The sequence below is a fragment of the Lathamus discolor genome, chromosome Z (assembly GCF_037157495.1).
Source record: "Lathamus discolor isolate bLatDis1 chromosome Z, bLatDis1.hap1, whole genome shotgun sequence".
Classification (NCBI taxonomy): Eukaryota; Metazoa; Chordata; class Aves; order Psittaciformes; family Psittacidae; genus Lathamus; species Lathamus discolor.
The window spans coordinates 14,644,371-14,659,817 of NC_088909.1; the positions used below are offsets into that span (position 1 = coordinate 14,644,371).

The 15,447-nt window shown below is 42.4% G+C and overlaps 1 protein-coding gene across 2 annotated transcripts; it reads right to left on the reverse strand.

The window, feature by feature from the left end:
* Positions 1–2,500: 2,500 nt before the first annotated feature.
* CCNE1 (cyclin E1) lies at positions 2,501–15,304 on the reverse strand. 2 transcript variants are annotated; one of them, XM_065663049.1, is made up of 11 exons: positions 14,833–15,304; positions 14,626–14,716; positions 14,317–14,385; positions 7,775–7,917; positions 7,566–7,701; positions 6,611–6,757; positions 5,700–5,795; positions 5,199–5,333; positions 4,986–5,097; positions 4,742–4,899; positions 2,501–3,953 (listed from the first exon to the last, which is right to left on the reverse strand). In XM_065663049.1, exons 1-11 carry the CDS (start codon positions 14,844–14,846, stop codon positions 3,831–3,833), a joined length of 1,224 nt encoding a protein of 407 aa, XP_065519121.1. In that variant the 5' UTR covers positions 14,847–15,304; the 3' UTR covers positions 2,501–3,830. The 2 variants fall into 2 exon arrangements, with proteins under 2 accessions (XP_065519121.1, XP_065519122.1); XM_065663050.1 differs by having other exon boundaries at positions 14,317–14,376; positions 14,833–15,303.
* Positions 15,305–15,447: the final 143 nt, after the last annotated feature.

The window sequence follows — 15,447 nt, forward strand, 5'->3', positions numbered from 1 at the left end:
CCAGTACATTTCTCACATTGCTCCAGCACAATGGTACAATGGTAAAGAAGTCAAGCAAATTTCTCCCTGGGCACCAAACTAACAGACCTGCCATTTCCATACAGATGTGGCTGCCGCACCTCTGGCAGTCGTGTGGGGCTTGGAGCAACCTGCTCTAGTGGAAGGTGTCCTTGCCCAGGGCAGGGGGTTAGAACTGGATGAGCTTTAAGGTCCTTTCCAACCCGAACCAGTCTGCGATGCTGTACTTCTACTCCTCATAGCATTTCTTCTCTCCTTGGAGCTACTCTCAGCCTCTACTCATCCCCCTTCAATGTCAGATGTACATCACAGAGCCCCCTCCTTCCAGGGGTCCAGCCAAGCACTGAGCACAGCAGCAGAGCCTGTGCCTCTCCGTCACAGCAGCCGGTCTGACTCCTTTTTCTTCTTACCTGTACTACCAGAAGTCAGATTTCCTCACAGTTGTCCAGTGGAGGGAGCCGACAGGGATGGGGTGGGCAGCAAATAACCCTATGAGTCATAGAATCCCAGACTGGTTTGTGTTGGAAGGGACCTTAAAGCTCATCCAGTTCCAACCCCCTGCCATGGGCAGGGACACCTTCCACTGGACAGGTTGCTCCAAGCCTCTTCCAACCTGGCCTTGAACACTGCCAGGGATGGGGCAGCCACAACTTCTCTGGGCACCCTGTGCCAGTGCCTCACTATGTCACAGTAAAGGACTTCTCACCCAAACTCCAGTTTTCATACCAGATCAGAATAAAATGTAAAAAAGCTAGCACATTGTCACCTCAAGCAGACACCATTCTCAACCAGGAGCCTTCAGGACCGGCCATCCCATAGGAGCACCTCTCCTACCCCCAGCAGAACAGGGTAGACCAGACAGCAAAACACTGATACTGTTCTGTGGCCACTTCTCAGAGGAAAACATTTACTTTAAAAACAGTCAGATGAATTCGGAGTGATCCACAGGGCACTTTGTTATGTTAATGACTGTTACCAACTGTCTCTTCTTTATATTAAAGTGTTGACTCATTGTCAGTTGGGGCCAGACAAGACAGCCTGCTTGTGCCTTGCAGTCCTTTTGCACTCACCCAAACTACTCATGTGAAGACACATTAATATGAAGAGACGCTGTCTGTGGCCATTATTAATCTCCTGACTGAAGCCCAGAATACTAATAAAACCACGCAGTATCAGCTAACATTTCCTCAGTGCATTCTTCATTCTGCAAGATTTTGGCCAAAATTAAAATGGGATTCATTTCTCTCATTCAGTTTCTCCAATGCCCCCAGCTTTCAGACCAAGGTGAGCTTTTGATACATAGCGATGACAAACCTTTCAGGAGGAGGAAGATAACCATATAGCCACCTGGGTTACTGCAGAATTCAATTTATTTTGCAGCATGCTTTATGCTGGTCTGTAGCTATTAGAGGGAGAAGCAGTTTCCAGTCGAGCAGCACACAGCTAAATTGCTTTCCTGGGGTTCTCCCATCCCACAGAGTCCCCCCTACTCCTGTGCAGGAGCAGCAGCCTCATGCAATGGGCTCAGATGCTTGCAGGACCATATTGTTTTGTAGTAGCTAATCCTAGTGGCACAAACTTCAGACCACCTGTAAAGGCACTAAACCTTTGTCTCTTCTCCAGCCAGGCAGAACTGCCCACTTGCTTCTTCCCCACCTGCCATGAATCTACCTCCAGACTGGTCTGTGACCAGAAAGAATAGTATCCTCAGGTAAGAAATACATGGAGGGAACTGCCTTTTGTACTTGTTTTGCTTGGTTGTTGTTGGTTTTGTTGTCACCCCCACACGCACATAGGAAGAACTCTCCCAAAATTAGCTACCCCATTCCTCCCTAAAATAGTTTTCAGCCTGTGGCAGCCAGTACATAATTTTTTCAAGCTACCCTATAATGACAGCACATGCAGACAGACATAAGCATCCACACATGCTACAAGACAACCAGAAACAAAGATTCTTAAAGCACAAGATAAAGACCAGAAAGTAAGAAAATGGTTTTTCATACAAGTCACTGCTGCTGGTAAGTATCACACCCCTGGGAAGCTGCAAAAGCAGTCATGTCCATGCTCTGGAGCCAGATGACAGCTTCCCATTGAAATGAAGCAGGTTGACCTTTCAGGGGGAAGTTATAAAAATCAGCAAAATTACCTGGTGATTTAGGAATTAAGCCTAGAAACTACATCTCAGGAGGGTTCTCATGTATTGCTGCCTCCCTGGCCCCTGCTTTTGTGTGCTTAAATTTGGAACAAAGTGCCAAAATGTCTCTTGACAAACTCCTTCACTGTTACAAACTTTTTCAATAACAGGCAAAAATAATATTCCTTTGTCTAGGACATGTAGCTCTCCAAGAAACTGAAACATCCCTGAACTGGCAGCACCAAACTTGTCCGGCTAACACTTACACTTATTTTGTTAGCACAGGACGTACAACCAGTTGCTACAAGGAAGGGAAAAAAAAAAAAAAGACAAATGATTTGCCTACTATTAGTTACCATAGGCATTTTTATTACCTTAAAGCTTTAACATTTGACAGAATAGTGGGATAGGGAAGAGAAAAAGGGAGAATAACTTAATAATAAAAAGCAGCCTTGCTGGGAACTATGTTTATAAAAATGAACCAACAGGAGCTTCCTGAAAGTGTTGAAGCATTTAAGATATCTTCAGGACAATGTGATGAATCCTGGTATTCTCACAGAAGTTTTCAGTGTTGTTGAACAGTCCTTCGAAGTGAACATCATGACAAAACCAATTTTCTATTTCTCTGTTCTTCTCTCCAGAACTGTCACTTTCAGAAAACATCTTACTGTAATTTCTCAGATTTTGCCAAAGTCAAGAAGGACAACTCCTGTCAAAAGGCACACACCATTCCACAACTCAGCTTTGCACAGAAGTCTATAATTGTCAATGACTATGCCAAAATCCCAATGTTTAAATGATTATGTTTTAAGGAAAGGTTTTTGCTACTGATCACTTCTTGCTATTAAGCACAACAATACAGACAATCCGATTCAAGAATTTCCCAGTACACTGATTAGGAAGTGCGCTATGGAAGCATTCCCCATATACTTGTCATGTCTTTTATCCCCTCCCTAGCCACCTACATCTGGCTAAGGGAAATACAAGTAGCCTAACATGACCATTTTATCTTAGTATCCAAAAAGGAAGTTTTAATTGATAAGCAGTAGTGGTAAATAAATAAAGAGATAGTTACTACGTTATTGATCCCCAACTCCCACACTACTAGTGGTCACAATCTGAAAAACCTTAGCTGACCATAATTAAAAGAAAAATAGGAATATACATAGAACTAGCTGTCTTAGACAGCATTTTTATTCTAAATGGATAGAGACATAGCAGCATTTACAATAAAGAGTTTTTAAAAGGCATCAGGTTGCAAGCCAACCATTTGAAAGAGGCTTTGAAACATTGTCTTCCACAGCACTTTTTGCCTGTTTGTCAACAGGGGACAGTCTGCAGATTATCCAAGACAAACAGGCACAGTAACTAATCTAAACTTCAAACCCTTTTCCTGAACAGTTGGTCACATCAAGCATCACCCTCTGTAGCAGCATTTGGAGCCCTCTTCGGTGTTCTTTTAAGCGGCTGGTATACTTGATCCACTTCTTTATCAGATTTTGATGTTCCATAAAAATATTGAACATAGAAGATTTCTTCTGTCATGAAAAAAAGTAAGGTTTCTTTTTCAGATTCTAAAAAGGCTTATGAACTTCACTGACAGCATGTCCATAATGGAGCAGGAGTTAGAACCAGCAGAATAGGCACTTCAGCAACACTTTGTTAACTGTTTCTAAAGTCATATTGGCTTTGGTCCAGAAGACTGTTTCTTACTACTTTGCGGTGGTGTAAGGACACCAGTGGGGAAAGGTGAAGTTCTATTCTGCTCAGACAACATGGCTTTATTTGCTTGAGCTTTGTCCTGAAAGCACAAGAAAAGGAGATAAGAGAAGATCTTTACTTTGGTATATCTATGCAACAGAGGAATGTAATTAATCTCTGTATCTAACCCTGCTAGCAGCAACCAGTAAATCATGTGGTACACATTAGTTAGTGAATACAAACTGCACGAGATCAGCATTAACTTTTCAAAAGCTTATGATCAGCATTATGGTACCTGTATTTTAAAGAAAGCAAAATTCAGAAGCAACTGAACAGGAAGAACTGTAGCTTCTATTATATAACTTATATAATCTAAATAAAAAAAAAAAAGATTAACTACAATTTGCTGGACAAGATTTTGTTCCTCTGCAAGTTTCTCACGCTAAAAACTAATCTTGCTCAACTTCTTGTCAGCCATCCCTGTCATGAAACAGTCTCACAAGATCACTCAAGTGATCAGTATTTTCTTTTTCATCAGACAAGTTTACATGACCTGCATTTTCTAGAGAGAAAGGTACAGCACAGTATTTGAAGTATTCCAAAGGGTAGAAATAAACTTCTGATCTCTAGGGTAATCATTTGCTGTTTCATATGAGAGACTTAAGTCACAATCACCTTTTTATTAAAACACAGAACAAGTCAGTCCCAAGACAAGACTGTCCTAAGAATTTTGGAACTCGAGTACAACCTTATGCTTTTTATTACCTGAATACACTCAGTATCTATCTAGTAATGCTTCACTTAAGTTTACTGTATGTTCTAACCAAAGAAGAAACAATACTTGAAGACTTCACAGATAGATTTTGTCTTCATTATGCACATACATACCAGCAAATCCAAGCCATTTATGTGTGTCTGTATATTGTGCATGTCTTCAGGAGCTACACCTCTGAAGTGTTTGAGTCTGGAGCTTCCAACTTCCCTTATTGCCATCGCAAACGGAACCATCCATTTTACACATTCTTCTACCTCACACCATTCATAACCTGGAAGACAAAGGCATATGGTTATCTGCCTGAATGAAGATATAATGCCTGTAAACACACTAGACTTAGCTTATAAATGCCAATACCTGTAACTTTCTGCATCAGCTCAGATGAGGAGAAGTGATACAAAGCAGAAGCTGCAAGTACTCCATATGTATACTCCAAGCAGCCAATATCCAGCAGACAGAGATCCAAGAGCTACAAGACAACAGATGCTTAGTAAGTCTATGACAAGAACACTTTATTTCCAGGTGAAATAGCATTTGAAGGAAAAAAAAAAAATAAAGTATCAGCCTTACCTCTGCTATTTGTACAAATATTTGCTGTGGATATTGTGGCAGCAATACCTCATAAAGCTTGTTTAAATATGCAATTTGCAGGTAAATGTTCAGCCATGATACAACTGTTAATGGGCTTAAGTTCCAGTTGAGAGCCTTAAAGAGTAAGCATTCACAAGATTTCAGTATTAATAAAGAGGTCCTAACTTAAACCACGCAACTATATTTACTCGAGATCAGAAGCTGTGATTCCAGTTGGTCAAGACATCTTTGAAACACACAAATCTAGTCCTCTCCTATACCTCTTCCTGCTGATAGGGTGGGGAACAATTAATTTTATTAACACGCACATATTGGTGGATGCTTTAAGTTACTTCTTACCTAGATAATATTTCCTAATTAGTAAGAGAAATTGTGCCTCTTAGCAGCACATAAGACAAACTGAGACTCTTTGCTTTTAGTCTGATTATGCTATACATTTTTAAAAACTCAAGTAGCACTAATTCCACTTGGACATACTACCTTCATAATGAGCAATTCCATACTGAGGATTTCATCTTCTGTACAAGCCCCATCTGTGACATAGGCAAACTGGTGTAACTTTGGTGGATAAATTTCCTGAAAGATAGGAAATCAAGTACTTAATTTGTGTAATGCATAGTAACTAATCTTTATGTGCTCTCAAGAAAAAAAAAAAAGGGGGGGGTGGAGGGAGAAGGAGAAAAAGAAAAATAATGCACCACCACCTCAGCATTTGAAAACAGGGAAAATTAAAAGAGAACCAAGCTCTCTATCCTGACTCATGGTGTTCTCCTCTGCCTTTAATGTCCACAGATTTCTTGTTCAACCTTCCTGCTCATAGACTTCACCTTTCACTTTTGATGCACCAGTACAACATGCTTTATGTTTGACTACAGCATCACTGAGATGGCATCATAACTGACATCAAGATTTTCTTATATATCCTAAGGCCACTTAACCCTTGCTGGAGAATAACATATTGAAGAATAACAGCTCTCTTAAAAGACAAACAGTAAGAACTTAAAAAGCACTATATATTTTAACAGTTGAATTTGTTCCAGTAAATAAAGAATAGCTCAGATTCTTATCCAGTAGGCACTCCACTGACAACAGAACTGCAACAAGTGGTCTCTGTATACAGCAGCCAGCCAAAAACTCACTTAGCAACTGTAATTAAAAAAATTCAGATTTAACACTGAAAATATTATCCTTTTAAAATTACAGATATACTGTGATAGCTGGTCGTAGACACTTCATAGAAAAACAGGAGAAACTGAAAAAAAGTATCTTTGTCTTCCAGCTGAAACGTCATAGCAAACTCCATAAAGCCTGACAAAACCCATCTAGTGTACACTAAGTGTGCTGTCTGCCCATTCAGATTTTTATGTTTAAGTAAAGCTGGAGATACTTACTTCAAGCTTTGCTGCTATGAATAAAGAAGAGATACCAATAAGCTGCAATAGTGTTTTTACAACATCATGTTGTGTAGCCATAAACCGATCAAAGAAATCTTGTGCTAAATAAAAAGTTTCTCTATGAAGCTTGTAGACTTCACAAACCTGGAGAGACATCAGAGATTACAAAGGTCAAGAACAGTGTTGCAGAGTCAAAACCAGATGCTACAGATGTATTAAAGAACAAAATCAAAAGCTATACATAAAATTCATATTGGCTTTCTGCTTCACTGCTATTGTGAAGGAATATGTTAACTAGGAGCATGAGTTAAACAGTTTCCTTTGACACAAGATGACTGCCACTACAGTAACTCCCCCCACAAGAGATCAGAGTGAATATCCTTTTAGGAAATGCAAGCACATGTCCTAACAATGTCAGAACATCAGTTCCTCATTTTTGCAAAGCTGCATCATTCCAACACCTCAAAAGAGAAAATTCTCACAAATCCTTCAGAATTAAGAACAGAGACTATGCTGCCAATTCATCTGAGCAGCAAAAAAGATTCACATACAGACAGAAGAGTCGTATTACAATCTACGTGGCAAATAACAGAGAAGTTGCAAGATGCACCTGATCTCCAAACCACCACACATCTTCCTTCTTGCAAGGACTATTGTAATCACTCCTGCAGCTTTTGTCTACCGTGTGACCTTAAAAAGGTTACATCACTTTGGGGACAAGTTTATTGTTATCCACTATCAATCAGCAATGGCAAATACCACTGGTTTGTACACCAACACAATCCATTATATATACTTTTTAAAAGTTTGGTGCCATTCATTGACAAACTTCAAGATGAAGATGAGTGTCTAATACTAAATGGGTTATGCAAATATCATTAAGTGCACTCATGACAGTTGTTAGTACACTTCAACGAAAGCACACTTGAAATACAAGCACGGAAAAGCTTACCTCCATTAGCCAGTCTAGAAGGATTGCTCTCATTTTAGGTTGCAGGAGAGGGTGCCTTTGCATATAAAATTTATCCCTCACATACGTCTCCTCTTTTTTCATCATGTTTTTCCATACATCATCTCTGTTTGCCCAGCTAAGATAGATCAATGTTTAGTCTCAAATCATAAAAAAGGAAGGCAAACTAGCAGCAGCAAAACAGCACTTACCCAAGAACTGGTAATGGTGAAACTCTAGTTCGAACAAGACTTAGGTGTGGAAACTGAGAGTAATCAACACCAACTGGATCATCATCTTTATCTGGAGTAGGAATCAGCATATGGGCATTTTTGGGATCAGTATTCCAGGATGGCTGTTAAATGAAACACAAGATTTTACAGTGTGCCTTTTAAAATAATCATTTTAGCTGTAAATAGAAGACAGTGGCCGAAAAAACTATGACAAGAACTATGATTACCTCTTTAAACCACACAGAATCACAGAATTGTTGAAATAGGAAAGGACCTGTGTGACATATTGTCCAACATCCCTGCTCAAGCAGGGCCACATAGAGCCAGTGGCCTAGGACTACATCCAGATGGCTCTTGTCCCATCACTGGGCAGTAAGGAAAAGATCCTAGCTCCATCTTCTTTACATCCTCCCTTCGGGTACCTGTATGCAACTGACAAATTTCCCCAAGCTTTTTCTCATGGCTAAGCAGTTCCAGCTCCCTCAGCCTTTCCTTATAAAAACCACACTCTGGTCCCTTACTCATCTTAGTGGACCTTTGCTGGACTCTTTCCAGTGTGTTCAAGTCTCTCCTGTACTAAGAAGCCCAGAACTGGACACAACACTCCAGGTATGGCCTCATCAGTACTGAGTTTACAACTAAAGCTGAAGAACACTTACCCTGTCCTCCTCTTGAAGGACCACAACTGTTTCAAGGAACAATATCCAAGTCAGAGTCTCCTATCATAATGCAACATTTTTTTTTTTTTACCATAAATATGCTTGCCTACAGGTAAAAAATAAGCAGATGGAACCTTAAAACCCAAATAAAAGGTCAGGATTTCTGGCAAGGAATATGTAGATGAAACATGGGAAGCCATGGCTCCATGTAAAGCAACACTGACAGTGAACACAGCAAAATAATAATTTAAATAATTTCTTACTCGTTCATCCAGCAGTGATGGAAAAACAAAGCACATATGACAAATGTTTTCAGAATAAAGCAAGTACATATTAATCAGTTCTCATTAAAGCATCTAGTTGACCTTTTCATGAACATTAATATACATGGCCAGGTCTGCCAACATCAGATATTCGACACTTCACCCACAGGATCCTTTTACTTTTATTTGGACCAGAACTAAAATTGATGTTCACCTTTCTCCTGCCTAACTCTGTTTAACAAAGATCTTGGTGTACAATTCGTGCAGCTACCCAGGAAAAATATTACTATTCTATTTGTCAGTAGAAAAAAAAACCAAACCAAAAACCAAACAGCCCCATGTCATCATACCTAAGCAAATTAAAATTTAAGCTTTTCTGCCCAACAGCAAAACCAGCCATGTTGCTGCAAGCTGATCTGTTCTGCACCACTAAAAGGACAGAACTCCCCAAGAAGATTTGTGATGGGCTTTAAGAAAAATAAATCAGAACAATCATCAGGTGCTAACAAGTAAAATGCTTTACACGAATTTCTGCATCTTGCACACCTGATTTTTGCCGTCCTTGCTACAAATGACATCACTAGCAAAATGGCTACCTGCTAGCACCAGCTTTAGAAAGAGAAACCACTGACTTGATGAACAAAAAAAACACATTTCACAGTTCACTCGCAGCTAAGACTTCTTTGTACTTTTCAGTTACTAAAACACAGATGGATAGCTTTTCTTCTTGGAGTTCTACATGCAAATCCAGCATAGCTACATACCCAGACATGCCACAATTTAATTTGAGTGGGGCAACGCAAAAAGAGGGAATACTATCTTTACCTTAAAAGTTACAGATTCCCTACAAACTGAAAATTTAAATAAGTGTCACATCAGCATTGTTATAAGTTATTTTTTGTCCTCTCTCAAAACTAGAACTCAGTCACATTTTATTCTCCAAACTGCATGGCAAGCCCAGTTAACAACAGCCTTTGGAGAAGTGCTGTCTTAACAGCTAATCAGCAAACCAACAGAAAAGCACAAAAATATAAAAACATAAATATAAAAAAAACCATAAAAACATAAAACATAAAAAAATATATAAATATAAAAAACCAGAAAAACATCTATTTTTTTTTTTTAAGGCGCCTACTACACCAGCATCTTCTGAAGAGGAATAGAGCTACTTTATCCTGAGTTCAACCCAAGTAGGTGTCTCACATGCTACATGGCAGCAGGATCGATTTAAGAGATTTCACACAACCCCCCCCCCCCAAATCTTCAATACAAATAAAGGGTCAGGAGCCTCTTAGGTATTTTAAGAAGTGAAAATGAAGGTTTTGATTAGATAATGTTGCTCACCACAACTGGGAAAGAGATGCAAGTAACCAAAAAAAGCATTTGGCTTAGCAAGGGACAAGAAGGAAACATGCAGGGGCCTCAAAAGAGGGCAGCTATTGGGAAAGGAGACAGGAGTCTGAATTAGCATTGGTGAGGGAGCACCATAGCTGTAAATCAGACTCTTGAGTCTTTAAAAGCAGATTTAGCAAGACATCCAACCAAAATTAAGAAACAATATCAAGAAACTGCATTACATCACATGGCAACTGTAAAGAAGCAGGAGCCACCACTGCAAAAAGAAACAGTTTAAGGTGGGGAGGGCATGAGGAAACCACAAAGAGCTTCCTCTGGGCTTGCACAGTGCCAACCTGACAGCAGAGAGCTGCCAAAAAGCAACAGATGTTACAGAGAATCTGTGCTGCCTTGTGGAGGAAATCCTACAGTCCCAGGCTTCCTTCTTAGGCAAGGGGCTGAAGTAGGATGCAAGCCAAAAATCAGTGGGGAAACCTGCCTCTACAAATCTATATAGAGCCCAGCAAGAAAGGTTGGTTATACCTACAGTAGTATTCCAGACACAGAAATAGGAATGGTTGTCTAGAGATAAACCTGAGAACTAGATACAGATTGGAAGGTGACCACAGCAGCCAAGCCCATACAGCTTCAAACAAAGAAAAGCCAGGAGTTCAGGGGCGCTTTTTTAAAGCTCAGATATTCCTATTCCTCAGTTTTCTGCAGCATGCTGTCACTCACCGATATATCAAACATTCATTTAAACAGATCTTTTGGACATCCTTCAAGCATATAGGCCAGACAAAAAATGGAGGAGGCAGTAAACACTGGGGATATAGGTTACAGTCCAGGCAGAGGCTTCAGTGAAGCAGCCACACTTAAGAATACAACCTGCTGAGACACTCCTGCATCTCAACATCAGCTGGAACCCCCCAGCACAAGCTTCCTGAGTCAGGGCAAAGAGGGCAGCAGGAAAGCAGAGGAAAAGGGTGCCTTCAACTCCATTGAAACAGCAAGGATTTCCAGCGTGAAAATTGAAGGGAAAGGAAGGTGACAGGTCTGTTTGCCCCACCCTAAAAACCAGCACCTTGTAACAAAGTGACATCGATACCAGTTACTAGACTACAGCCTTAGTTTGTATGTCAGAAATAGTAAGACCTATAATTCTAGCCATTTTTCTCTCATAGGATACCTTAGTTTGAAGTATAGGGTTTTTCTTTGCCATCAGAAAGATTCCAGAATTAATAAGTAGGAGAGAGAAGAGCAACTCACATTATTAAGTTGTTCCAATTCTTTCTAAATAGCATTGGTGCTTCTACTTTTAATTTTCTAAAGAGTCTGAATATTGTCCTACCCCAGATTAGGCCCAAGTCAAGACCTAAATCTGGATATAGTTTACATTCTTTTCACATCTGTTTGCCTGAAGATTTGTAAGCCGCTTTTGAGGGAAATTGTTTTGTTTGTTTAAATCGGATTTTTTGAAGGTAACTTAGGCTGGTTAAAGAAACTTTTTGGAGGATATTTTCAAACCTGTTAGGTGAAACATCCTGGCAACCGTAAAACCAGATTCTGGAAAAGTGTCTCATGAGAAATCAAACCTATTTCCTGAGAGTTTACTCCATCTTCTTTTCACCTGAAAAGATTAGTTAGTTTCATATAAAGAAACAAACCTCTGTAGTCAATTCTCCACTCTAGATGGAGGTGGCCATATAATTTATACCACAATTGCATGGATGACTCTAATCTAGTCAGATTAATTTTGTTTTACACGGACCCTTGGAAGTGTATCCATCCACAGAAAGCAGCCAGAATTAGTAGTAGAATTGCTAGCAGAATTACAGAAGCACCAGTCCTCTAAAATCAAATACAGAATTTATGCAATATTCTGCTGTCACAAACCTGATGATATAGCCACCCTTTCATCACATAAAGGGTAACAGCATCCTAATTAAGAACTCAGGCCTTATGTTCAACAGAAACAAACTAACGAATTGACTATGAAGATGCTGTAAAGTGGGATGTGACTACGATATTTTGCCTTGTGTATAAACTAGTGTCAGTAAACAATTTATTTAATGTACAAGTCATGTGGTATAGGCTGCAGTGGATTTATAGCTACTTGCATTTTAGAAATGTTGTGCCTCAACAAAATAGCTGTCTCACTGGCTATCATACAAGCCTGCTATAGTGCTGCTGGAACCATAAACATATTCTCATTAGTGGCCCATGGCAATTTATATCAGAATAGCTTGTGTCACACCACAGACTCAAGAGCTGCTGCTGTGCAGCCAAATGTTAGCTTTTTTTTTTTTAAACCAGATCTATAACAATCTGGCTACTTTGTCACAAAACAAAAAAACAAAAAAACAACCCCCCCCCCGCCCCCCAAAATAACAAAAACCAAAAACCACCTGTGTGTGGGGATTGATGCACAGGTACACATTTTATTTATGGTTTACAAAATCAAAGAGGCAAATCACACCGGTATTCTAAGATTAACTTTAAAAATTCACAAATAAATATTTTTGATACCTACTTTATGGATGCCTAAATTATCTAGGTTTTAATTTACCTATCATTCCTGAACTAACTCTGAATGGCTACCAGGCCAGGAACACAGAAATGAAAGCCTTTATCTACTTGCAAAGTTGAAGGCCAATGTATAGAAAACACTTCAAGTTTCTTTCACTGTCTTTATGAAAGAAGGTGGAATTGGGCTCCTGTGAGATTTTTAACAATACCTTATTATTATGCAATAAACATGCATAAGAAGCAGTAGATCAAGCTTAGCTTAGATCAAGCGGAATGAATCTTTTGGTGAAGGAGAAAGCAGTGGTGAAGGACAGGCAGCTCTTCCTTGTCAGAAGTGAGAAATTAGTTTAATATACCACACAAGAGAAAGACAGAAGGGAAGGAGAGATCCCCTCATTAAATGCTCACCATTCGAGCCCTGCTTAATATGTTGACTGATAACTAGTATACGCAGTTGCAACAAGCAGAGGCCATTCCAAACAATGATGCCCATCTGTTATGGTAGCACTTTAGTCTTAGAACTTCCAGCTGCCACTTCTGGTTACATGTGCCACATTATGCATAGCCTTGCGTACCAAATGAGCATGGTCTGTGCTCCCTGATCATGACTTTTACAGCTTAAGTATCACCCTGCACGTGCATTAACAGGCTGAAGTTTTAGTGCCACTGACTAAGCAAGTGTGTGTGTGTGTGTGTGTGTGTGTACACGCAGGAAAAAAATGGGGGAGGGGGGCGGAGAAGAGGGGAAGGGGGAAGGGAAGGAAGAGCATGAGTTAAACCTGTTTCAGAAAACAGGCTATTCTGCTTTATTTAGAGTGCGTATCTTGATATACAAAAGCATCACGCTTTCAATACTGTATACCAACACAGCATCCAATATAGGTACCAACAGCACCTCAGTTTTGAAGAATACAGAAAGGGCACCAGGGGCAGGGGGAGGAGAGAAGGGGGGGAAAAAGGATACTACTAAAGTTAGTTCTAATTAACTCAGATCTTTCTGGATGACTTATGGAGAAAGCTGGCAACAGTCACCACCAACCTCCACTGCAGGCCTGATTTCAACAGGAAAGTGACTTGATAGAAATTATCCCTTTTTTTTCGCAGGGAAAGGAAAGCTATTTTACTACCCCATTAGCATCTACTAAAAACTTTATAAAGTTCTGGTCAGGAAGCCCTTACTTTTTGTCAGTCTAATAATGACCCTTGTCAATGTGAATGGAGCAGACAGGAGAAAGTGTCCTAGGGATCCTTCCTCTCCCATGTGACACAAGTAAAGACATGAGTGTGAAGAGAACCACCTCAAAAGATGATTCTGCTTGTATGCTTAAGGATCTCGTGCTTTGGCCTGCAAAGTACAGCACGTAAGCACTTACTGTACTCCTGCAACTCTCTAAAAAGGTCAGTGCGGAATCCCTCCACATAGAACTAAAGGCAAATGAAGGCTTTTGTAAGGTGCACCCTTGCAATCCCAGGATAATTGGTTATAGTGAAGTATTAACAATGCTTTAGACCAACAGGGGCCCCATCTCTTGTAAAGACTCAAGAGCAACTGGTACAGACTGAAGTGTTTTGCATGTTTCATCAGCCAGTGTTGATAGTCCCCCTCGCCCACTGCTTTACAGCATGGGTACCTATATATACCTGTTTTTACCACGTTTGCAAGAATAGGGTACTGCAAAGTAATAATAAGGTTAAACAAGATTACAGCAGCACAATCTAAAGACAAATCGGTTACCTGGTTTTCACACTGCTTTTTTCTAGTCAGCTCCATATTTGCAACTTCTTCATCAGGATCCTGCAAGAACTACCAAAAGTCACATGTAGCTTCTGAAGCACAAACTACAGGACAAGCAGCCGTGTGCCTGGTCCCTCAGAATCACAGTCCCGCAGCAGACCCCCCCAACCACCCCACACCCGACCACCACATGGCCTCCAGACACCCAACAAAAGGAGGCGAGGGCTCGGAGGCCAAGCTCGGCAGCAGAGCAGGCGCCGGCCTGCGGGCACCAGGGTGGGCGGCTGGGCCGGGCGGGCCCACACTCACCGTAGCCACATCAGCTTTCCTCTTGCGGGCTCGCATGGCGCTCTCCGCGGCCCCGTCCCCATTGGCGGGCGCCTTCTCCTCCGAGCAGTCACTGCCAAGAGAGGGGAAGCTAAAGGAGCTGCGGCAGCGGGGAGCCACCTCAGGGGTGCCCGCGGAGACCTCGGCCTAGAGGGCCCCGCGCACTGCGGGGCCAGCAAGCAGACTTACCTCTCCCGGCGCATGGTGCACGCCCGGACCGGGTCGGGGCGAACGGAACGCTGTGCGGGGACCAGCCGAGCAGGCCCAAGCCTCAGCCCCCACAAAGGGAGACGCGGGTGTACGGCGCGGAAAAGGGCGGCCGCGGCCGCGGCCCCGGGCCGGCCCCGCCGGCTCCCCCAGCGCAGCAGCCGGTCACCCCGGGAGGCGGCAGGGGCACCCACCACCCGCTGCGCGGCCAGCACCCGCACCCGCTCGCCTCCGCTCCGCTCCGCACCAGAGCGGGGGGTATCTGGGGAGGTGCCCAGGGCAGAGCTGGCGGGGCGCGGGGGCAGGGCGGGAGCGCGGCGCGGGCGGGCTCCGCTGGGCGCCTCCTGCCTCACGGCGCGGCCGCTCGCGTCCCTACGCACAGCGCAGCCCGGCCCGGCCCGAGCGGGACATTTAAACGAGCGGCGCGGGGCCGCCTCCCCGCCCGCCCGCCCGCACACGTGGCCCCGCGCTCGGCTCCGCGGCGCGGCCGGGGCGGGGTCTGCGGGGGGCGCGGCGGGGCGCGGCGGCGGGACCCGGGCAGCCGCGCAGGGCGCCGCGGGACCCCGCGACGGGACCGGCGGCGAGGGGCGGGGCCGG

Bases quoted from the DNA above. Each gene is read 5' to 3' on its own strand.
- CCNE1 (XM_065663049.1), bottom strand. The intron at 6,758-7,565 runs GTAAGCTTTTCC...ATGTCTCTCCAG, and splicing joins TTCTAGACTGGCTAATGGAG to GTTTGTGAAGTCTACAAGCT. The intron at 3,954-4,741 runs GTATGTATGTGC...TTGTGCTTTCAG, and splicing joins TAAATGGCTTGGATTTGCTG to GACAAAGCTCAAGCAAATAA.